The sequence below is a fragment of the Cnephaeus nilssonii genome (genome assembly GCF_951640355.1).
Source record: "Cnephaeus nilssonii genome assembly, chromosome: 5".
In the NCBI taxonomy this organism is placed as follows: Eukaryota; Metazoa; Chordata; class Mammalia; order Chiroptera; family Vespertilionidae; genus Cnephaeus; species Cnephaeus nilssonii.
This window is the reverse complement of record NC_137076.1, coordinates 81,506,254-81,529,759: the sequence shown is the minus strand read 5'-3', so window position 1 is coordinate 81,529,759 and position 23,506 is coordinate 81,506,254. Positions and strand designations below refer to the sequence as shown.

Sequence of the window (23,506 nt, the reverse complement as noted above, 5' to 3'; positions counted from 1 at the left end):
TTGGCTATATAATCTTACATCATTGTGAACAAATTGTACTAAATAATCTGTGGGTAAGTCCTTTTATGGAGACTAAAGTAATGTGACATAATTCCTCCTCCCAAGGTTTATCTCTGGGAACAAAATATGAGTAATTGTTATTTTAGAAAATGATACAAGATGGTGGAGTAGTGCAGTATTATTTCCAATTGAGTGACATTGATATGGAAAACAGAATTCAGGAAGAGGATTGAGATTAGTTTAAGGTAGGATGGTCTAGGAGATATAATTTAGTGATTCAAGAATTATTAAGTGCCTCTTATGTGCTGGGGATACAAAACTGAGTGAGACATAGTTCCTATTCATGAGCCACACTTTGGGTGGAGATAGAAAAGTAAATAATGCTAATAGCACAGAGTGATAAGTGCTGTGATGAAGGGATACTAGGGTGCTTGTGAGAGCACTAGGAAAAGGGTCATCTAAATCAAGTGGGGGGAGTATGCTAGAGATCATTCTAAAGGGTGTACTGCTTAATCTGAGTTGAAAAAACTGTTAACAGTGAAGCATGAAGGCTGGCTTGTTCGGGCAGAGCGGTCAGTATTTCAGAAGCACAGAGGCATGAGATAACATTGTGCAATTTAGGAACTACAAAAAGAGTCTGGTAGGCTTAGCCCTGGCTGGTGTGCTAAGTGGTTAAAGCATCAGCCCTCGCACCAAAGGGCCTCGGGTTTGATTCCTGGTCAAGGGCATGTACCTGGTTTCAGGTTGATCCCTGGCCTAATAGGGGCTCATGCGGGCAGCAACCAATTGATGTGTTTCCCTCACATCAGTTTTCCTCTCTTTCTCCCCACCTCCCTCCCTCCTTCTCACTCTCTCTAAAAATCAATGGAAAATATATCCTCCAGTGAGGACTAACAACAACAAAATTCTGGTACGCTTAGGCTAAAAAGTATATATTTCATCCTGAAAGTTATGGAAGTTACTGAAGGGATTTTAATCAGTAAAGTGAGTGATACAACTCTATGTGATTTTTGGAAAGGCTACTCCACCAGTGATTTTGAGGCTGCAGTGCTAGGGTAGGGGAAGTTTGTAGGCAGAGAGGTGAGTTATTTTATTGCTTTAAACTAAGTCAGAGGTGCCCGGCTGGTGTTGTAGGCTCAATCCCCAGTAGGGGGCATATAGAAGGCAGCTGATCAATGATTCTCTCATCATTAACATTTCTATCTCTCTCTCCCTCTCCCTTCCTCTCTGAAATCAATTTTTAAAAAGCCTATCTAATAAAAGAGTAATATGCAGATTGACCATCACTCCAACACACAAGATGGCTGCTCCCATGTGGTCAAAGATCCTGCCCCCATGTGGACACAAGATAGCCACCACAAGATGGCCAGCAGGGGAGGGTAGTTGGGAGGAAACAGGCCTGCAAGGGAGGGCAGTTGTGGGCGATCAAGCCAGCAGGGGAGGGCAGTTGGGAGGGACCAGGCCTGCAAGGGAGGGCAGTTGGGGGCGATCAGGCTGGCAAAGGAGGGAAGTTGGGGGCAAACAGGCTGGCAGGGGAGCAGTTAGACATTAATCAGGCTGGCAGGGGAGTGGATAGGAGGTGATCAGGCTGGCAGGCAGAAGCGGTTAGGGGCAATCAGGAAGGCAGGCAGGCAAGCAGTTGGGAGCCAGCGGTCCTGGATTGTGAGAGGGATGTCCGACTGCCCGTTTAAGCCCGATCCCACCGGTGGGATCGGGCTTAAACGGGCAGTCGGACATCCCTCAAGGGGTCCCAGATTGGAGAGGGTGCAGGCTGGGCTGAGGGACAACCACCGTGCACAAATTTCATGCACTGGGCCTCTAGTCCTATATAATAAAAGCCTAGTATGCTAAGTGTCCGGTCGCCATTCAACCAATCAGAGCGTAATATGATATGCTAAGGCTGTTCAACCGCTTGCTATGATGTGCACTGACCACCAGGGGGTAGACACTATAACCGGTAGGTTAGCTTGCTGCTGGGGTCCAGCCAATCAGGACTGAGCGAGACAGACCAGATATGCCCTGGAGCCCTCCCGCAGTCCCTCGCCGGCTGGCCAACCTCCTACGTCCTTCCCCAGTCCCGATCGTGCACTGATTGGGTCCCTTGGCCTGGCCTGTGCCCTCTCACAATCCGGGACCCCTCAGGGGATGTCGGAGAGCCAGTTTCAGCCCGATCCCGCAGGCCAGGCCAAGGGACCCCACCAGTGCATGAAATTCATGCACCAGGCCTCTAGTAAATAAATAAATAAACTAGATCAGAAGTGATCAGGGCCTAAGATAAGAAGATAGAATTAATGGAACTCAATGATTGACTGAGGGGATAAAGGAGATGTTTTCTTAGATTTACATCACTCTACAGAGGATGGTACATACCATTTACTGAAATGGAAAATCCAGCAGGAGTAGTTTTGTCTTGGGAGAAGGTGGTAGGTGGGAGGCATGATGAGAGGTGGCATGGTAGAGGGTAGAAATGATTAACTTAATTTTAGGGTAAAATTTAAGGTGCCTGTGGAACTCCTCCAAAAAGATGGGTGTATTAGGAATTTGGGTATAGAAATCAGGAGGAAGTTCTGGCTGCAAGTAGGAATTTAGGAGATAGCATGAGTTACAATTGAAACCATGTGCTTTGAAGGCTATTACTACTTAAGGGGCACAGAGCAAGAACGATGGGCCAGGTACAGAAGGTCACCAGGGCAGAAAGCCTCAGATGCCTAGCCAAGGACAATTGTAGAGTGGGACCTGGCCCCCAGGGTGACCTTTCCTGCCCTAGCATATCACTGGTCATGTGGTTTGGACCCCCTGACCATAGAGATAACAACTAGGCCTCAGTTGTATTTCAGCTCTAGGCCCAGAAAAGCAGCAAAACCAGACAAGGAGCACCAAGGTTGATCTCAAGACCAGCTACATTGAATAATGACCCCCTACCTGGCGATAACCAATCAATCAGTGGAGACCTTGACCCTGAAAGGACACACCTGGAAAGCTGCTGAATATTATATTGAGATCATCCCCTGGGACTTCCCCTAAAATCTCCATCCTTAGAACCCTTAGGACAGAGGACCCAGGAAGCTCTCCCTCCTGGTAGCACACCCATACCATCCCTCTCCTTTTCTTCCTCCCTCTCCCCCCAGGCATGTCACGTTTACCTTTCTAAGCTCCAAGAGTCCTTCCTTTGCCTCTGTAACTTGTTTCCTAAGCCCATTTCTTCTATGAATTACTTCTACCTCTGTGATTTTATAAATAAATGTTATAGTTTGAAAAATATATATATTTAAGGGGCAAATAATAAAAGGTGGAAGCCTCGAAGAAAAACGGCTAGCAAGGAGCAGCAAGAAAAATTGTATGAAATAGTCATAAGTGGGAGTAGTCCACATGTCAGTTAAAGACAAGAGTCAAGTAAAATCAGGACTGGACAAGTATCTTTTGCATCTGGCCTTAGGAAAGTCAGTAGCCAAGACAAGAATAATTTCAGTATAGAATAAGAGTTAAGATTAGAGGCTCTGGAATCTAATTGTATTTAAATTCTGGCTCTAACCCTTACTAGCACAGTGGGACTTTGGATGGGTAGCTTAACTTCTTGAAGTATTAGTTTCCTTTTTGGTCAAATGGGGCTAAGAATACAAACGTATAGGGATATTAGGAATGGGATTAAATGAGATCATGTATGTAGATTGTGTTTAAGGTGCTGTTTCTCACATGGAGTGGATATTCATTAAGTGATTGTCATCTTTTCATTGACTTTGTGGGGATAAGACAATAAATGGGAGCTGTGGAAGTGGGAGATAATAGACATAATTTTACAATGTTATAAAGGAAAGGAAAGAAAGAAGTTGATAATTAGGGGTATTGGGTCAGGGAGGGTTTTGATTTTGTTTGTTTTTTAAAGATAGGAGAAACTTGAGTATGTATGTAAGCTGATGGAAAAGATCCTTAGGACCTCCTGTTCTAGTGAAACATACCGAAAGGATGAGTACATGGGAAAAGTTGCTGATAAGCTTACAGAAATGTTGGTACAGTTTTCTTCTAGATGATTCCAAAGTCCTTACCCAAGCCTTTTCTTGTCTGGCTCCATCTGAGGGCCCCTAATGCTAGTTTGCAAGTGGCATAAGAGAAAGCTGAGCAAGTAATTTCACCAGTGGCTTCAATTTTTCAGTTAAGAGAAGCTAGGTCTTCTTAGAACTAATGTGGAAGGGGTGGGACAGTTGGGAGGATGAGAACATTTTAGTGGAGCTACAAAGACAGCCAGGAGAACATGGACTAGGGACACTAGAAGGATTACTAGGCAGCACTGTGGCTTCAGCTATCCTTGACGCCATCACAAATTCCTGGATTCTGACTTGCAGTGTTTACTAACATTCATGTTCATCAGCCCAGGTATAAGGATAGAGAAATCAGATGGCTAGATTAACCAGGGACTGGAAGGAGAAGGAAACAAGTGAACAGAAATAGGGGTATTAGAAATGAGAATAATAGTAGAGACTGAAGTGATAGACTATAAATGGAATTGATACATTCAGAGAAAATGGAATGATCAGCTCTCTTCAGAGAGAGAATGGCAGAGAGAGGGAGGGAAGGAGGAAGACAGAAGGGGCAGGCCCTTCCATTTAGAGATTAGTGAGTGAGAGAACTAGAAGGATAGGAAGTGTTTGTTAGGAAATGGGATATGGCAGTTAAATTAAGAATCAGAGCATTTCTAGGCTACAGTCGCTTTGAGGATGGAGTCATGAGAGTGTGGAACTAAAATAGAGTGGGGCGAACGTCTTTGATGTATATAGAGGAGATCAAAGGCTTCCTGGGAGCAAAGCAAAGAGTCACAGTGTTTGTAGAATGCGGTGCTTGGAACAATGCGGCTCGTATGTGACATCAATGCAGGGATTAATGAGAGAAAGTTGGGAGGTGGGAACCTTAAACACTGGATGGACTCAGGAACTTGGATTCTGACTACGTAAGCAGTGGAGCTGGTGGAGGTTTCTGATAGTGACTTCAAAAGAGCACTCACTGGTAGGAAAATTGTCCAGCAAAGGCTTGTAGGATGGGCTGAAAGGAGGAAGAGATGAGAACATGTCTTTGTATCTCATTTTCTGGCAGCTATCTTTCTGGGTTCCTTCCGCATGCCCTATCAAGAGATTAAGAATGTCATCCTGGAGGTGAATGAGGCTGTTCTGACTGAGTCTATGATCCAGGTAAGGAGCAAGCTCTTTGCATCACTGTGCACTAGCCTCGTTTCCTCTCTGCTTAGAGGATGAGGATCCTCCTCTGGCATTGTTGACTTAAAGAATGCTTTGTGTAAGCTTCCGTCTCTGGTGGTCAGGTTGTTTCTGGTCTACTTTTCAGAAGTCCTGCCATCTCACTAGCTGCCTCTCCCCCCACCCCACAGGCCCATGTTTCCTTCTTAGTGGTCCTTGGACAGAGTGAGGGCCTGACAGGAGGCTCATGTTGTCATCTCATCCCCCTCACACTGAGACAGTCCCTCTCCCTTTCAGAACCTTATTAAGCAGATGCCAGAGCCAGAGCAGTTGAAGATGCTTTCCGAACTGAAGGACGAATATGATGATCTGGCAGAGTCGGAGCAGTTTGGCGTGGTGGTGAGTGAGGCCTGTGGCGACAGGCTCTTCTCTGACCCCCTTACTCCCTCCTCCTGAGAGCAGCTGGGGCACTTGCTCCTTGCCTCTTGTCTGTTTTGAATCTGTCTTTCTCTCTCTCCTCCCTGCTCTGGAACTCTCATCCTCCCCTAGGTGACTCAAGCCTGTAGTGTTTCCTTACTTTTCTCTTTGCTGGCTCTAACGGAGTTGCTGTCTTCCCCCCAGATGGGCACTGTGCCCCGCCTGCGGCCTCGCCTCAATGCCATCCTCTTCAAGCTACTGTTCAATGAGCAGGTGGAGAACATCAAGCCAGAGATTGTTTCTGTGACTGCCGCATGCGAGGAGGTTCGGAAGAGCGAGAGCTTCTCTAACCTCCTGGAGATTACCCTGCTTGTCGGCAACTTTATGAATGCTGGTTCCAGGAATGCCGGGGCTTTTGGCTTCAACATCAGCTTCCTCTGTAAGGTGAGCCAGAGGGTTAGGCAGATGACAGAAGGGAAGGCTGCTAGCCTCTATGAGCCCAGTGTGACAATTACTGTTGGCCTGAGGTGCTCTTGGACTAAATTTCTTGGGCTAACAATGTCAGGACTAACAAATTCTTCTCTTCCCCAAGCTTCGAGACACCAAGTCCACAGATCAGAAGATGACATTGTTGCATTTCTTGGCTGAGTTATGTGAGAATGACTATCCTGATGTCCTCAAGTTTCCAGATGAGCTTGCCCATGTGGAGAAAGCCAGCCGAGGTGAGCAGGTTGCATGAAGCTAGAAGGCACTTCCAAGCCCCACAAATCTCTGCATGGGGAGGGAAATAAGAGTCTATATTTTAGATTATTTTCAGTGCAGGCTGTTTTAGGTGGGAATGAGAGATAGTATAGGCATGGTGTGTAAGTCACAAGGAAGGAGTATCAGGCAGAAGAGATGGTCCTTGTGTACAGAAGTGGGAAGCACTCTTAGCCTTCCTAGGGAAACACCAACCACAACTGGAAGGAAGGCAGGTGTTTTTAGTCTAGAACAACAGTTATTCTCATTCAGAAAACATAGACTGGATTAGATTAACAAAAACTAGGCCTCACCATCCTGAAATTAGATAAACAAAAAACAGCATTCAGTAGAATGGGAACAGATTTCTCTTTTTGTATATGTCTCCTTCCTGCAAACGCTGTTCTCTAAAATAAATGAAAGCAGGACTCCAGGGGATGTCACAGATTTTTTTTTTTAATTAAATGAAGCTTAGACTCAATCATCAAGTAACTTATAGTTTCACTGGAAAGAAGTGAGGAACAACTAGACAGTACATAAGAGAACTAAAATAATTCAATACCAGCTCTCTTATAGACTGGAGCTGTGCCCCGAAGGGCAGGAGCTGAAGGTCTTAAGACATGGGTTAGTAAGCTCTTCCTGTCTGTTTTTGTGTTTCCTTTAGTTTCTGCTGAAAACTTGCAAAAGAATCTAGATCAGATGAAGAAACAAATTTCTGATGTGGAACGTGATGTTCAAAATTTCCCAGCTGCCACAGATGAGAAAGACAAGTTTGTTGAAAAAATGACTATATCCTTTCTTGAAAGGAAGGAGTTGCCCCCTAGGAAGGGATAGAACTTGGGGGGAGAAGGGGAGCAATAGTATATATCTGGTGATATACAATTTTTCCCTCTTAAAAACTTTATTTTCATTAAAAACATGGTTTTTGAAAGCATTCCATTGTTATGGCAGGGGAAGCAAGCCATGCAGATAAGCTAAAAATCCCCCTTGATCCCTTGCCCTCTGCCCATCTCCACCACACACACACACACATAGGTGTTCCCTCCCCACTCCCCAGAAGTATCCTACTGTCACTCGACTTCTTTTTGATTTGCACCTCATGAATTTATTTGATGCAAAAATTGCATTGTGTGCATTGTATTGCTTTTTGCCCACAATCTGTCTTAGCCCTGTTTCCACAGCACTGTACGCAGAACAGCCTCTTTTTAACTGCCACCTCCTATTCTATAGGTGGTTTAACATACCCCCTTTGTGGATATATAGATTGCTTCTGGCTTTTGCCTCGAGATAAATAGTGCTGTATTGAACAACCTCGTGCATGCCAACGTGCGTCTTTGAATCTTCCTCTGGGCAGAGAAGTGGGTCTGCTTCTTGGCATTGGTCCTTGACTCCGTGGCTGCACAGCTTTGTGAAGGATGCGCAGGAACAGTATAACAAGCTGCGGATGATGCACTCTAACATGGAGAACCTCTATAAGGAGCTGGGCGACTACTTCCTCTTTGACCCCAAGAAGGTGTCTGTGGAAGAATTCTTCATGGATCTCCACAACTTTAAGAATATGTTTGTGGTGAGCAAGGGATACCTGCTGACTGAGTCTTGGGAACATTTTTCACTTTCCATTGGGTTTTTGTTGGTTGCTGGTGGGTGTGCGTATGGGTGAGTGCATGCATGCCCATGTGTTCATTTGTTTCCTCCACAGCAAGCCGTCAAGGAGAACCAGAAACGGCGGGAGACAGAGGAAAAGATGCGGCGAGCAAAACTAGCCAAGGAGAAGGCAGAGAAGGAGCGGCTGGAGAAGCAGCAGAAGAGAGAGCAACTCATAGACATGAATGCAGGTAAGAAGTGGAGGAGAAGGCCTGACGGGCTGAGATAGGAACATTTGGAAGGCTTCTCTGTCTAGAATCTGGAGGCCAGAGAGAACAGCTCATGTCTGAGCTCACCTCCTGGCAAGTGATAGTTGGCAGCCTTCTCCCTCCAAGACCCTGATGCTGAACTTTCACCCTGACTCAGTGGCATGCACAGGCCAATTCTCCAGACTCAAATCCTCTTCTCTCCTCAGCTGGTGCCTGCATTGTCTCATCTCCCCAGTGATTTTAGGATTGCTGTAACTCGTACTCTTCCCTTCTGCCTGTCCAAAGTGCCTCTGGCCTACTTTCATACCCTCTGCTAAATCTTTTGTTCTTTTCCCCACAATGTTTTCCTGGCTCTGCTTCTGTCCTTTAATGGTGGCTTTCCCTCCCTTCTGCCTATTTCATTAACTACTGTGTCCCAAGTACTTCAGCACAATCATATACCCTCTCAGATTGTAAACGGATTGAACTTCTGGAAAGGGGGCAGGGGACCTGGCCACCCTCTTCTTTCTCCAACAGAATCTCTGTTTTACTACCAGAAGCATGGCTTTGTTGAAACATATGGCCTCAATTACTGGCCCTCTGTTTCCTGTCTCCGCTTCTTTCCTGCTGCTGATTCCCTGCCCCCCTCTGGCTGCTCCAGCGGAAATTGTGCACGGCACTGAGCTGATGCCACCCTTCTTGAACCTGAGAGGCTGCGAGCCCTCTGAGTGAAGGAGTTCCAGGGCTGCCGGGTTTGGCAAGAATGAGAGTGTTTGCTGAGCACAAGAGGCAAGGGCTGCTCTAATACCTCTTGCTCCAGGGGCTTTCTTTGGCATTTCCTGTTGTGGTAATATCAGGGACCTGAAGCAGCAGGAACATTTCATCTTTTCTTCATACTTTCCTGGGAAGCAATTCTCTGCTCTTATCCCAGTTGTGTGTAAGCCACAAACTATTCTAGTAATGCTATTTAAGCCCACAGCAAATACTCACCTTCCCTCATTCTCCTCAGGCACCTAGGGTTTGCCCCCAGGTACTGTCTAGGACGTAATAGGGAATTGTAGAGCTCAGCTGACCAGGTATGAGGGCTGTACCCAGTCATCCGGTGACACCCGACCTTGTCCAGGCCCTGGGATGCCCAGGGCAAGCAAATGAGGTTGGAATGTAGGTCAGCTGCATTGGTGATGTTCAGTCAGCAGGTGGCGCTTGGAGCAGTGAGCCTAGCGTTATAGCTGGCAGCCTGGGGCTCCTTGGGATTTCGCAGTTTCAGATTTCACCATCCTGAGCTGTTACCATGGAAACAGAGCCAGGCTGGAAAGAGGATTCTACATTAACTCTTTGTATTCCAGTCAGGATGTTTTTCTTAGATGCCTAGCTGGCTTTGGGACCATGCAGCCACTGGGGGCAGTGCTTCAGTGAAATGTACTCTTGATTAGTTCTCTCTCATCTTTTCTCCGCCCTGCTCTGAAACTGGAACCAGGTGCTGCATGAAAGGTTTCTGTAAATTGGAGTGAAACACTTTGGAATAAAGAGAATTATATAGTTCCTTGCTAATTTCATAATCCCAGTCTCGGTCTGTATCCTGGTCTTGGAGTTGGGCAGTTCTGCAATTCCCTGTGCTTGTCCTGATTGGGATGGGAAGGAAAGGGTACTGCAGGAAAATATCCCACGGTTTGCAGTGGTTAGTAGGCAATGAAACCTCTTGTTTGAACCATTTCAGACAAACACAAGCAAGCATGGGCTGAGGCTTGAGGTTGAGCCCTCTGTCTGCGCTGAGCCCCCAGCTATTGTGGGCGAGGGGAAGCCAAGCAGACGCCAAGCATTTTGTGTGGGGCTCAGCACATGCATGTTGCTTGGGCTGAAGAGCTTACATCTCCATCTTTGTTCATAACAGAAGGTGATGAAACAGGTGTGATGGACAGTCTCCTGGAAGCCCTGCAGTCAGGTGCAGCATTCCGACGGAAGAGAGGACCCCGTCAGGGTAAGTGAGCAAATGGAGCCTTCCCCTGGTGAAAGGGGTGGGCCTCTCTCCTCCTGGTCCTGCTTGTCTTGGGCTGAAGAGCGGCGGGTAACCATGCCCTGAGGGTTTAGAAACTTCCCCACCATAGTCTCTGCATCTGGAGTGGATTGTGTAGTCCTCTTCCTCCCATGTTAGAAAGTACTGACTTGGAGAACTAGCGCTTGAGGTACTGACCGCAGATCACTTACATTTGACTATTCTTGCATTTCTCCCATCCGTGAAGCCGTTACTTGGAGCAAGCTAACCATGGTGCAGGACACAGAGATTTAGGTGGGCATTTAGTGTATGAACAAAATTGACCCAAATACAAAACTATGTTATATGTAGGAAACAAAGAAAAAATAAGCGAGGAGTCCTTACTCTCAACTTCACAAGCAGAAGAGATAGAGACTAATAAAAAGTATAAAATCGTATAGAGAAGGTTGGACATCGTTTTCCCCAGATATAAAGGAGCATCTCACGGGCAGCAGTGTGCTGTGTCTGAGAACTGCCTTCTCCTTCGGTGCAGTCAGCCCCTACTGCACTTGCCCTTCCCCATTGCCTCCCCTGCAATCTCCTCTCCCCGCCTTTAGAAGATTTAAGTGGATTACGCTGAGCCAGAAGAATTCTAAGAATTAATTGAGGTAGGAGGACAAATGATCTAGGCCAGTGATGGCGAACCTATGACACGCGTGTCAGCACTGACACGCGTAGCCATTTCTGATGACACGTGGCCGCTGAGGCGGCCGTATGCCAAGGATGAAACATTTGCTGCTCCTGAGGATGAAACATTTGCGAAATAATGTTTTTTCATCAAAGTGACACACTACCCGAGTTATGCTCAGTTTTTTGGCGAAGTTTAACACACCAAGCTCAAAAGGTTGCCCACCACTGATCTAGGCATTAGTATGAGGAAGGATCAGTGGATAAGTTCCTTTGAAGGAAGTGTACAGTGGCCTGCAGACTAGTCCAGAAGATATAGCCAAGGCTACCCCTCGTGTGGTATTGACCTGCAGCATTGTGTCAGTGAAGTACCTTTGGGACTAGTAATGATGGCTTCTTTTCTAGGTTGAAGGGTGGAAATTACAGAAAAGGCATCATTAAGGATTTCTACTTCTAAGGGAGTTGGAGCTGTGTTCTTATTCCCTGGCTGGTACATTTGTAGGCCTGTTTGATATGACCTTTACTTTAAGGTTATTGTAAAGAGGAGGAGTTGTGCAGTTTGCTTTGGCCAGTGCTTAGCTATTGACACAGTGGTATCTGTAGGGCGTATAGTACCTGTCAGAGCCTGGAAAGGAACCTGAGGATCCAGGGTATAGAGAATGCTAACTCATATAAACTCAGTGCCCTGGCCCAAGTGTTGTAGGTCACTGTGAGTTTCATCTGTGATGACCTGTTTCTACCCATACTGGGAATATCCAGAGGGAAATTCCGTTCTGTGACGTAACAGGAGGAACTCTAGTTATGCCTCTTGCCCATGTTCTGGCATCCTCTGGGTACAGGCTCTCTAGAGGGGAGGAGAGGGGGATAGGGTAGGACAGAGCGTTTAGTCTATAGATCAGTGTTTGGTAGAGAATGAAGCTGGTAGTATTGCTTTTGTGTTTAGTCTTTGAGCTTCTGCGACATGGTTTCCCACCCACCATATAAGGTGATGTGGCCTTCCATTAAGCATTTCTAGCCAAACAAAAACACATTGCATCTCACTGTTTTTCCTGTATCCTCTCAGCTAAGCGACAGCCTGTATCAGACTTTTGGTGGGGAATTCCCTTTTAAGCCTCTTCCTGTGGAACTGCTAGAATCCCAGATGCTTCCTGTACACAGGCAGCCAGACAGCTTCCCTCTGCTGGGGAGGCCCATGCGGCACTCTTCCCAAGTGGGAAAACCAGGACTCCCAGGCACAGGAAGCAGGGGTTTTCAGCAGAGGATCTGAATTAGTCAAAGCACTGTTTCTCAGTGTAAGAAGGACTAGGAGGAGACTTATAATAGGAGATAGTGATGCAAAAAGCAGTTGAAAATGAGAACTACGTACTTCTTAAATTGGCTCCATCCTATAGCCTTATCTTTCTGGGCTCTGGCTTCACTGAACACACCTGAACATATCAGGGAGTATCTCTCAGGGGAGACATTTCTAGTTACTCTGGTAAGCTGTTTAGACCTGGGTGCATTCACATCATATAAAGTGATGAGGCCTTACATTAAATGTAAATAGAGGGCTAGGCATCAAAGTAGAGTGCAAAGAGCATAGAACAAGGATCGAAGGCCCCAGGTCAAGTCTGATTACCTTAGACAAGTCTGGTTACCTTACACAAGTTTCTGGGACTCAGTTTTTTCATGTATAAAATGAGAATTGACTGAAATGGCCTCTGGGGTCCTTTCCAGCTTATTATCTTTTAATACAGTGACAATAGGATTCTCAAACTATAAAGGCTCTGATGGCTGTGGTTTCCCTGGTGGCTGCTGGACTTAACTGGTGCTTGGTGGTGTCTGACTATTCCTCCTGGCCAATTGCTTGGAGCCAAAAAACAGCACTATCAAGCAGATCTGCCTCACAGCCTCCTCGTTCTCAGAGAGGCAGCTGTCCCCATTCAAAGACACTAGCCTTCTCCCTAGAATTTAAAGGAATGTGACCAAAAAATATTTGGCCTCTGGAGACCTGAGGGAGGGACCAGTATACAAAGACGCATTGAGGAGTTAGAAGAGGAGAGTTACTATCAGGGCTGGCTCATTAAAAGTGACATGTAAACTGCTGGGCTCTGCAGGGTGTGGGAAAACAATGGTTTGAGTGTCAAGGGGAAGAATCCATGTGATTGTATTGCTGCTACTCTTTCAGGCTGATGATTGAGTCTGCTTGTGGTTTAATGACTCAACTTTATCTCCATGTCTGAATGGTAGCCTCTTATACAGGCCATCTGCTCATGGGATAAAAGTCAAGGGAAGAAAGAAATTCATCTCCCTTTCCTTTCCTCTGCCACTTCCCTGCTTCCCTGAAGACTCCACCCACACTAATAGAACCTTAGAGTTGGGAAGGCGCTAAAGCCCTCTAGAGATTAGCACCTAACCTCTTCATCGGTAAAAGAATTAAGACCCAGATAAGACCTTGCCCAGGTCTACAGGGCTGGCTAATGATGGAGCCAGAACTGTAGCAACTTTTGCGAAGCCAAGTCCAGGGCTACTTCCACTGAGCCTACATGATTGGACAACAGATGACAGCACCCCTTCTGTGTAGACAGAAATATTCTGTCATACTTTCCAGCAAGGAGAGCCCTGCACATGGTGAAATTGCTTCAGGGAGTTTTCTGATGACCCCCTGTCTGGAGAAAGTTAAGGGTATTCCTATACCACTCCGGTTCTCCCTCCACTTCGGTACAATTAGGACAGGAATTATAATTAGGAGACTTGAGACAATAATGAGTTCTTTAGGGTGGTAATGATCGCCCCATCTGTCCTAGTTTCCTCTTCCCTAAGGAAGCTTATTAACAAGAGCACTTCCTCTTTAGTAGTAGTTCCTAGCCTGTGTTTTATAAATGTCTCTCCAAACCATTAACCTTCTGATTCATCTGTACCAGTGTTATATGGTTGATTTTGCTGGTGTTTTTATCCTAGCCCACCTGACTTCTGGGAATCTGGCCTCAGCTTTGACTGATGTCTCAAGATTGTTCCCTTTTCCCCATACTCTGTGGGACTGTTCTCTTATGACTTAATAATCCTCCCTGATCCCATGAGTCAAAATGCTCATCTGCTTCTGCGGCTACTTTTCAGTATTCTTAACACAAGTACCTGAATTAGGGAAGGGCAGGGAGAGGTCAGTTTTTCTGGATTATAAAAGCTATTCAGCTTGACTGTGGCCCTGAAGGCACAGTGGGAGCCAGGATTCCTCGATTCTGTTCCTCGTTCCTACAAGAGTTCTCATTTCTTTTTTTCCTTTTTTAAAATACGTTTTCATTAATTTCAGAGAGAGGAAGGGGGAGAGAGAGAGAGAGAGAAACATCAAGAGAGAAAGAAAAGAACCATACATCGGCTGCCAGGATCCTGCACATCCCCTACTGGGACCAAGCCCGCAACCTGGACATGTGCCCTGACCGGGAATCAAACTGTGACCTCCTGGTTCATGGGTCCACGCTCAACCACTGAGTCACACCAGCCGGGCAAGAGCTCTCATTTCTTATGCTAACCTTAGGCCACATGTGTCCATCCCTAGAGTATCTCTGCTCTAGGCTTAAATGGGAGGTTTTGGTCTTCTCCCACCTACCATCCACTCCTAATTTTTATTAAGTCAATAACCAGAAACTTTTGTAATCTAGAAAAATCTGGAAACACTGCTTGATTTTAGTATCTTCTTAGTTTAGAGGTAGTTTAGAGGAAGAAATCAAAGAGAGAAGAGGCTTGAGACATATGCCACTTGAACTCCAACATCTACACACACACTGTGTGGGGGACACGTGTGAGTGTGACATGCACACACACACACACTTGCAGATTTTCTTAACTGCTGGAGAGTAAAATTCAAAGGAGCAGTAAAGGGATATTACTGCTTTACCAGACACGGGAAGTAGGGATGAGAGGCGAGTATTTCAGAGAAGAGTGGAAACTAAGTGGATCTGAGGAAGAATTTGCTCGAGAGACAGAAGGAAGACAGGAGAAACATAAACATAGAGACTATGCTAGTCACACTCCAGTACATGTCTTTCCCTCCCCTGTCAGCCACTGAGGCAGTATTTTATGTTCATAATCCAAGGAGTGGTTCGTGGGAAAGGCCCAGAGTCTAGGTCACACACCGTCCACCTGTAACCAGATGGGCCTCGCGCCTGTCAGGGCCTTCACTCTTCTTTCTCCTCTTGATAGACAACCCCTTGTGCCCCTGGGAGGAGGAGGAGGAGGAGGAGGAGGAAGAGACCTATAAATTGGTAACTGTGGGCATGCTGTGTGCTCCCTGCTGACCTGGAGGTAGCCTTTGCTGTGTGAACATAGTGGTCGCGTTTCTGCAGAGACACTAACAGGCCTGGTGATGACATGGGCCCTCTAACCCTGTTAGGCTTCTGCGTTCCCTAAAGCTTCCTGCTGGTCTAAAGAAGGCAGAGCTGTTCTGGGTGTTTTGTTCACTGCTCCTCTGGACCCCTTCCCGCAGGCTGGACGCAGCTGCCTGCATTTAGGAATGCAGTTAGGAATGAAGTCTGCATTTAGGAGAGCCAGGCTTCATCTGTCCTGCCCCCTTAAAATGCAGGCACTGCTTTCTCCACTCAGCTTTCCCATGACCCAGCAAGCTCTTTTCTTTTTTTTTTTTAATTGAGATATAAACCACATGCCTAAAATACACCCTTTTAAAGTATACAATTCAGTGTTTTTTAGTATGCTCCCAAGGTTGTGCAACCATCACCACTATCTAATTCCAAAACATTTTCATCACCCCAAAAGGAAACTCCATACCCATTAGCAGTGACTCCTCATTCTCCCCACCCCCAGCCCCTGGCAACAGCTAATGTACTTTCTACTGCTATGAATTTGCCCATTTCAGACATTTTGTAGAAATGGAATTATAACGTCTTTGCTTCTGTCACCCCAGGCAGGCAGCTCTTTGTGTACATGTGGTGTCCACGCTGCCCCCGGGCCTGGGAAGAGGCAGACAGCAGAGATGGGCGTGGTCCCAAGGAACTGCCTCTTGTTGAGGGTACTGGGGCCGTAAATCTGGATTCCATTAATGAATATGAGAGTCTGGGGACGGCTTCCAACAGTTTCTGGTTAGAACAGAAACTCGCGGATTGATTGGTTCTTCTCTTCCTGTTTAGGATGACAACTGGAGCTTCACAGTGCCTTAGCCCATGGGGCCGAGATTTCTTTGTAGGGACCCCTCCCGGCCATCCTTGCCCCTAGCTCTGCCTTCCCCGACTTACCTTTCCTTACCTCATTACCCACCCCAACACACACACACCATGCAGGGCCCTTGGCATTCATATTACAGCTGCTACCCTTGAGGTGGGAGAGAGCTAGGGTGGGGGCATGTGGGGAGAGAGGGAGGAAGTGCAGGGGACACCTGCGAGTGTGACATGCATGTGATGTCAGCTCGTGACTGCTGCTCCTCTTTGCAGGAGTCCCCCTGGCCGACTGCTGAAGGCCCCCTCTGCTTGGGACAGCCCTCCCAGGGCTGACTCAAAGTGGTTTTGGCCTAGGAACTTCCTGGGAACTGCCAACAAAACAAGAATAATACTGTTTACTAAGCTTGAGGCTATTTCATTCCAACAACATTACGATGAGAAAATCGATTTTGAGTACTTATCTCTCTCAGTTAAACAGCCAACACTTGAACCCTGTTCTGTCTGTCTAGCTGTATTCAAACCTTTGTACTATTTTCACAAAGGAAAGCAAGAGCACAGCTTGCTCTCCTGCCTGTTCCACACTCTCTTACATTCTCTGCACCCGCCCAAGGGCATATTCCACACTTCTTAGATCTCTGCCCCTCCTTCAAAATAAGGGCCTCTGTGAACCGGACAGGCAGCCACTTTTGCATGGCGTCTGGCTAAATGTCTACCCCAGAGTTCAGAGGGGCCTTCTGTGCACAAACTCTGTCATGTCTTCTCTTGCAGCCAACAGGAAAGCCGGGTGTGCAGTCACATCTCTGCTGGCCTCGGAGCTGACCAAGGATGATGCCATGACTGCCGTTGCTGCCAAGGTGCCCAAGATCAGTGATGGGGTCCCCACAATCCTTGAGGAAACCAAGGAATTGGTTGGCCGTGCCAGCTAATCTGGGTCCTGTGGCCGAGGCTCCTCCTCAGTGGAGCCCCAGACTGTCCTGCCTGCAGCCTGTGCCTAAAGGGTCATGGAGATATCCCTGTGGGGTGGCCACTCCCATCGCCCCGACCCTGTCCTTCTCTCTGGCCTGCTGCTCTCTGTCTGTCACACACAGCTTCAGCTGCCTGGGGGCCAGCAGGAGAGGGCGGTAGGGGGAGGCCTGAGCCCAACCCAGCCAGCCCTGGCTGTTGCATTACCAAAGCAGGCTCTGTGTTCGCTGCCTTAACCCCAAGTGTCTCCTCTCTGTTACTCTGAGGCCTGTCTCAGACAGAGTCCCACCTGCTTTCTCAGCCCCTGGCTTTCCAGTGGGCTTCCCATAGGTCAATCTTGCTGGGTTTGTGCTTTTCTTTTGTGGTTTCTCTGGCCCTGAGAACAGCATGGGGCTTGTGAACCTTTGGGCTATATCCCACCTTTCATTGCAGTCCCCTCTGCTCTGCTCTTCCTTCTCCTGGCTGTTATTTATTACTAGTGGTGTGGCATTGGGAGCTGCTTCTAAGGAAGTGGTGAGAAATCCCACCCTTACTCCACCTTCCTGAGAAAGGCCTCCCAAAACAAAAAGGACCTGGACCACCTTTATCTGTCCCACTGGGGCTCAGGCCAGAGCCTGTGGGCAGGCCGGGCATAGAGACATTGTGGGACCTGCCCCAGCCTGCTGCCAGGCTTTGTGGCCTTGCCTGTCTGGACCCTCTGCACCACCCCCAGGCTCCTGAGCCATGGTCCCTCCTGCCCTCCCCAGAGCTTCGGTGCATCTCATCTGGAGTATTGTGACCATCCCAACACCTCACCCTCTGTCTCCAAGGAAATGGGAGGTGGAGCCTCCTGGCTGAGAAATTGTTTTGCAAATGGATCTATTTTTGTATGAGATTTTTTTTTTAAAGAAAAAGAACTTCCTTCCCCCTTTCTCCTCCATAATGTTAGAAGCTTTGATGGCAGGTTCCAGAGTCCTTGGGATTTCTCCCCACAGGCCTCAACCAGGCCCCTGGACCTCCACCTCAGCTCTCAAGCTCTGGGCCCTTGATGCCAGTGTGGATTCTCTCTCCCAGTACCCGGTTCTGGTGGAGGAGGAAGCTCTTCTCTGGTTGAGCTGAGCCAGGCCTAAGAGTAGTGGGAGCTCTAAGACCAGAGTTTTTATAAATTTAATATATTTATCAAGCCAAATGTGCAGATGCTAACTGGACACTCTGGGGAAGTGGGCACAGGAGTGCTCCCACACTTTGTACTCCTGCTCTCTTCTGAACAGTGGGCAGGCCAAACTGTTCAGTGGCCCCAGCCACAGGATGCTCAGACTGGCTCAAGGTGACACTTGTGCCACCCTGTGCTGCTTTCATCGTCCCACCTGGGTAGGGAGAGAATAGCACTGTTAAGGCTTGGCCCAGATACGGTTGTTAGTGCAGGGGGAGCTAAGGGGAGACTAGGGGCACTTGCACTGAGGCCTTGAGGCCAGGAGGAAGGTTCTGGTTGCTGGAGCCTGTGTGAAGGGCCAACAGCAGTTCTTTTGAGCTATTCCGGGAAGACTGGTACGAGGGCCCTGCCGCTCCCTAGGTCTCCTTCCTCTCCCTGCTGACATCTGGGGCTTTGACCCTTTCTTTTTTAATCTACTTTTGCTAAGATGCATTTAATAAAAAATAAATATTTAAAAAAGGGACAAAATGCAGACCTATTTCCCTTGCCTCTTGGGCTTCTGGGATGTCATCACCTCCAGTTTGTTGGGTTTGTTTCCAACTGTTAATAAAGCATTGAAACAGTACTGTGTACAGCCTCCGTGTGAATTTCTGAGCTAGTTCTTTTCACTCTCATCCAGGCCCCTCCGTCTTGTCCTGCGTCAAATCCCTGGTTGACCTGACAAATCATTGTAAAATAGTTCAAGGTGTCCATCATGTGCCAGAAACTGGTTGAGGCCTAGAGATGATTAATACATGGTGGCTTCTGCCCCGCCATTTGCCCTCCATAAAGGCCCCAGTTCAAGACCCCCGCCCTTCCTAATTGCTGCCTTTGGCTTGGAACCCTGTTTTTAAATTCAGTTCTAGCTCCCCACCTCTCCATGCCCCCAGATGTCAGTTTCCTGGTAGTACCTGTGCCTCTTGCTGAGGGAAACATCTGGCTCCCATTCTTCCATCTCCCCTCCCTGTTTGTTGGCCACAGACCACATTCCAGACTAGAGGGTCATACACTGGGGTGGAAACCTGAGCCTGTCCAGCAGAGGTCAGAAGCCAGAGGTCATGCTCCAGATGACTTGCTGCTCAAAGTCATACTTGTTTGAGCACTTTGTGACCTGCACAAGGAAACCTTACAATCTCTGAGCAGGCCCAGAATAGGGCGGGAGGGGCCTGGAGAGGACCACGAACCCATTTGGGCAGGCTCTGGAACTGGAAATAAAAGCCTTTTAAATAGCCCTGGAGCCTGGGCAGCTGCCTCCCCAGTAGGTCTGGGGATGTGGGGGTGGGCTGCCTGCTTCCTCTCCACCCCCAGAGGCCAGGCGCTTCTGACTCAGAGCTATATGGGCACACATACCAATTACGGGACCAACCACAGCTGCTCACGCTCTGCTCTGAGAGGCGGCTGGGCTGCCGTGCCTAGAATAGAACCCAGGCGCCCGGCTGCCCGCCTTCTGCAGCCTGGCTCTCAGAAACGAAATCCCGCTTCCATCTCAGCAACCGCGCGCACCGCCCTCCCTCCCACGCAGGAAAGTCGCCCCCCAGATGCTTAGTAGGAAGGCTCGGTTTCCATGACAACAGACTGGAGCTGGCAGAACGCACAGCCCGGCCCTGAGAGGCTCCTCCCTCCCGGTGGTTGGACATACCCTCGCTGACCCTCTGGATAACAGTGGGTCTGCCTTTCTGTCCTTCCGCCCCTCCCGGTCTTCCCCCCTCTCCCTCTTGCGGCTCCTCCGGCTGCAGCAACCTCCGAATCCCACTGTGGTTCCAGGAGGCCGGCGGAAGAGGCGGGGAGATGGGCGAGCAGACCAGTGAATGGAAAAGCGTAAAGGGGGAGGAAGGAGGGAGGGCGATCTGGGGTGGGCTAGCTCCTTGCCCTTTCAGCCTAGACCACCTCACCCACCCCCAGGCAAGAAAGCGATGAGCCCTTCAATTTCCTTGGCTTTGTTGAGAGATGAATGGGAAGGTGAATTCCTAGTGGGGAAACTGAGGCCCAGGATACAGATTCGGCCTTCAGAGAATCGCCTCCGGCATTCCCTCCCACTCCCGCGGTGTTCCCAAACACCCAGGCAGAGGGGGGGGAGGGGAGCAGGCTTAGAGTCCCCGCCTCCTCCCGCCAAGCCCGCTAGGGCGCTGGGGGGGGGGGGGGGGGGGGCGTGATTTCAGCGGAGAAGGGTGGGCTCTAAGGAGGCGTTCCCCGCCCCCTCTCCTGCGCAGTTTGCCAGGCGCCAACCCGCTTCCGCCCCCGCGCGCGGGTCTCCTCTTCTGCCTGGAGACCGGAGCTTAGAACCGTAACGGAGACAACTGCACGTTCAATTGCACACTGACACGCCACGCTCAAACGTCCCCTCCCCCACCATGGGCCCGCAAGCCGATTACACACACGGTATACAGATCCACCAGCAGATTTACACTCAATCGCACACTATTACATATGCACAACGGCGTTGCAAGCACAAACAGCCACACTTGACAGTCACACAGACTCATGGCAATGGCACAAAACCAAGATGCAAACACCAAAATCGCCTCCAGACCCCAGTCTTCTTCCAGCATGCACTCCTCAGCGCATCCCTTCATCCAAACTTGGCAGGAGCCTCCATCGCTTACACAGAAACGTTCAACCTTTCAGAAGAAACCTTTTTATTATTTTTTTTTCAAAGAAAAAAAAAGCCATATAAATATTAGAGTATAAAACTTGCGTGAGACACAGGAAAGGGGTGGGGAGCTACGTGACTATGCAAAGAGAAGCGCTTATAGGAGTCAGTACCGGGGAGGGGGTCGCCGCAGTGCGGGACACAGCACAAAACACAGCACGGGCCACCGCAGGCAGGTTCAAGGACAGACGGCTGCGCGGAGCCCGCCGCCCGCTGCCCACTCGCCATCACGGAAAAGCACACCGCACTACACTATCGGCTATTCTACACCAGCCAAAGAGGGAGGCAGGGGGTCGCTACGCTACTGTAAGGACGAGGGTGGGGTTCTAGCACAGCCCCGCTGGATGAACGGGCCTGGGGAGGGGGAGGCAGAGGTGGGTGGGCGGAGGAAGGTTTATGCACAAGGAGGCACTGGGGACTTTATAACCAGGCTCTGGCCACTAGGGGGTGGACTGAGGGCCTGGGCAGTGGCCTTCACAGAGAAGAAATGGCACCTGGCAAAAGGTGAAGGACCAAGGCTTGGGGGATGCAGGGGCCCCGTGGAGAAGCCTGATCCTGGGCTGAGAATTTCTGTCCACTTGGTCCCTACTCTAATCTCTTGCCTCCTCAACCCAGGGACCAAGAATGGCCTAGCTGGCCCTCCCTTCCCGCCGGGGTGGGAGGGAGGGGACACACTGATCGTCCCACTAGGGGTACCTCTGGAGTACCCAGCACCTAGAGCCCCTCTGACCTCTCCAAGGAACCCGGTCCCAAACCTGCTCAGACCTTCCTTGGACTGTAATGCCAGTTTAAATCCATTGGCGCTGCTGGCTCAGCCCAAAGCTGGCTGCTTGGGTGGAGCCTTGTATGTATGTGGTAGATGAGGGTTCAGCCTGGTGCTTGGTTTATGGCTGGAATTTGGGGATCTGGTCAGTACCCTGGGAACATACTGAGCCTCCTGCAAGACCCTGTTAACTAATGGGTCAAGATTTATCCACCACCACCACCACCACCCCCCCATCCACATACACACCCTTCCCTCTTTATCTTACCACCATATACGGTCTTGGAACATGCAATGGAGTCTCCTGTTTGGGGAGGGGGCAGTCACAGCATGCAGTGGAAACATCAAACAATGAAGAACAAAACAAAACAAAACAAAACTGGTCCCTAGAGCATTGGGAAGAGGCATGGTAGCAAAATGCCCTCCCTAAATCCAGCAAGCATCACTACCATGGAATGGTGACCACGCCTCCCAAAACTTGAGCTTGGACTCAGGCTCTGGAAGGAGGAGAAGGGACTGGCACCAAACCATGCTTTGGGGGAAGTTTGAGAATTGAAGGAGAGGCCAAGAGGTCACGGTGCCCTTTCGACTCTTCAGAATTATGAGCCTTTTTAGGTCACCCGGTACCTCAACACCCCAACCACCTTACTCAAGAAAGAGGAGCTGTTAAAGGAGTGGGGCGGGGTGGCATAGGTAGGAGGGAGGCAGGGGACCGCCGGGCCTGATTGAATTTGGAAGATGGAGGAGTTCAGCTATAACTAAAGCGGGTGTGATAAATGATGTCTACACTAACCCCACCACCCCCATGGGCACAGCAATTGATTGGATGGGGGTTCCCAGCAGAACTCCCTTTGCATATTCAATCCCCTGGGGACAGAAAGGGTGGTGTTGACTGGGCACTTGTTTCTGTTTCCCAAGGGAAGCATGGCCTGGGCCCCACCAGGATCCTGGGGTGGGTGAGCGAGCCCTGAAAATCCCAGTCCTGGGTCCAGGTAGGGAGAGGCTGGGCTGGTTGGGGGGAGGTGGCCCTGTGGCTCCAGGCCCGGCCTCCACATTACTTCTTCTCCTTCTTGCCAGACTTCTTCTTGTTGCCATTGCCACCTGCCGGGGCCTTGCCATCCCGTTTGCCCGCTGCGTTGGTCAGTGTGGCGTTGCTGCCGGGGATGTAGACATTCTGGCGGTAGTCGGGCACGTGCTGCAGGGTGAACTGGGGCCCATAGCGGGCGCTCAAGCCCATGGTGCCAGCGCCCGCTCCCAGGGTGGAGCTCCCATCAGCGGCTTCTGCAGAGACAGGAAAGTCAGAGGCTAAACTGTGGGTCCCAACTGCCACTCTTAACAGTACAAACAGCTAATGAATGCCTGCAAAGCACCCAGCCCTGACCACGCTGAGCACTGGGAAGACAGCCTCTATCACACGGGGTAGAGGTGAGGGGCTCTGGACTAACAGCCTAAGTTTGATTCCGAGCTCTTTTAACCTATTCACTTAAGGTAAGGGCTTAAAATATGCTAGCTGTTCTTTCTCTCAGGGCCGAGATGGCTCTCAAACCCTGTCCTGGCCCTGCTCAAGGGAGCCTCTCTGTTTCTACACTAGACTCTGGGCTCCTGGGGACCTTCACCTATGGTTTGTGCACCCTTTCCTTCTCCAACCAGGGCCTGGCACAGAGCAGGCATTTAGTGGTTCTGTTATCAGTCAGGAGGGGTGCTCTTCCAGGCATTCATTTCCGAATAGTGACTGCCGCCTACTCTGTGCCAAGCACTTTGCTAGATGGTGCACGTGCATGGTGGCTTCTGACCTCAGCGCAGCAAGCCAGTGAGTCACACAGTCACACAGACTCATGTGTGTGGTGTTATCCCTACTTCACAGATCAGGAAAGCAAGGCTCAGAGAAGGTAAAAGACTAGGCCACGGCCACCCCAGCCAGCACAGGTTAGAGCAGGGGTGAGGCCTAAGTGTATGTAAGTGTATGAGTATCACCAGCAGCAG

At 49.1% G+C, this 23,506-nt stretch overlaps 2 protein-coding genes across 24 annotated transcripts in view; one reads left to right on the top strand and one right to left on the bottom strand.

Annotated features, from left to right (window-relative positions):
* Window positions 1–18,696, top strand: part of DIAPH1 (diaphanous related formin 1) — an 88,097-nt gene extending 69,401 nt beyond the window's left edge. The window contains exons 19-27 of the mRNA XM_079772013.1: window positions 5,086–5,180; window positions 5,481–5,582; window positions 5,805–6,044; window positions 6,193–6,322; window positions 7,003–7,129; window positions 7,743–7,905; window positions 8,038–8,173; window positions 10,062–10,148; window positions 16,745–18,696. Coding sequence (XP_079628139.1) covers window positions 5,086–5,180; window positions 5,481–5,582; window positions 5,805–6,044; window positions 6,193–6,322; window positions 7,003–7,129; window positions 7,743–7,905; window positions 8,038–8,173; window positions 10,062–10,148; window positions 16,745–16,902 — 1,238 coding nt within the window. The 3' untranslated portion in view covers window positions 16,903–18,696. The remainder of the gene's footprint in view (window positions 1–5,085; window positions 5,181–5,480; window positions 5,583–5,804; window positions 6,045–6,192; window positions 6,323–7,002; window positions 7,130–7,742; window positions 7,906–8,037; window positions 8,174–10,061; window positions 10,149–16,744) is intronic.
* Window positions 18,697–20,729: 2,033 nt separating this feature from the next.
* Window positions 20,730–23,506, bottom strand: part of LOC307099905 (protocadherin gamma-C4) — a gene marked incomplete at its 5' end in the record, with an annotated part of 162,285 nt that continues 159,508 nt past the window's right edge. For all 23 annotated transcript variants that reach the window (XM_079771982.1, XM_079771980.1, XM_079771981.1 and 20 more), the window contains one exon: window positions 20,730–22,804. In XM_079771982.1, coding sequence (XP_079628108.1) covers window positions 22,578–22,804 — 227 coding nt within the window. In that variant the 3' untranslated portion in view covers window positions 20,730–22,577. The remainder of the gene's footprint in view (window positions 22,805–23,506) is intronic.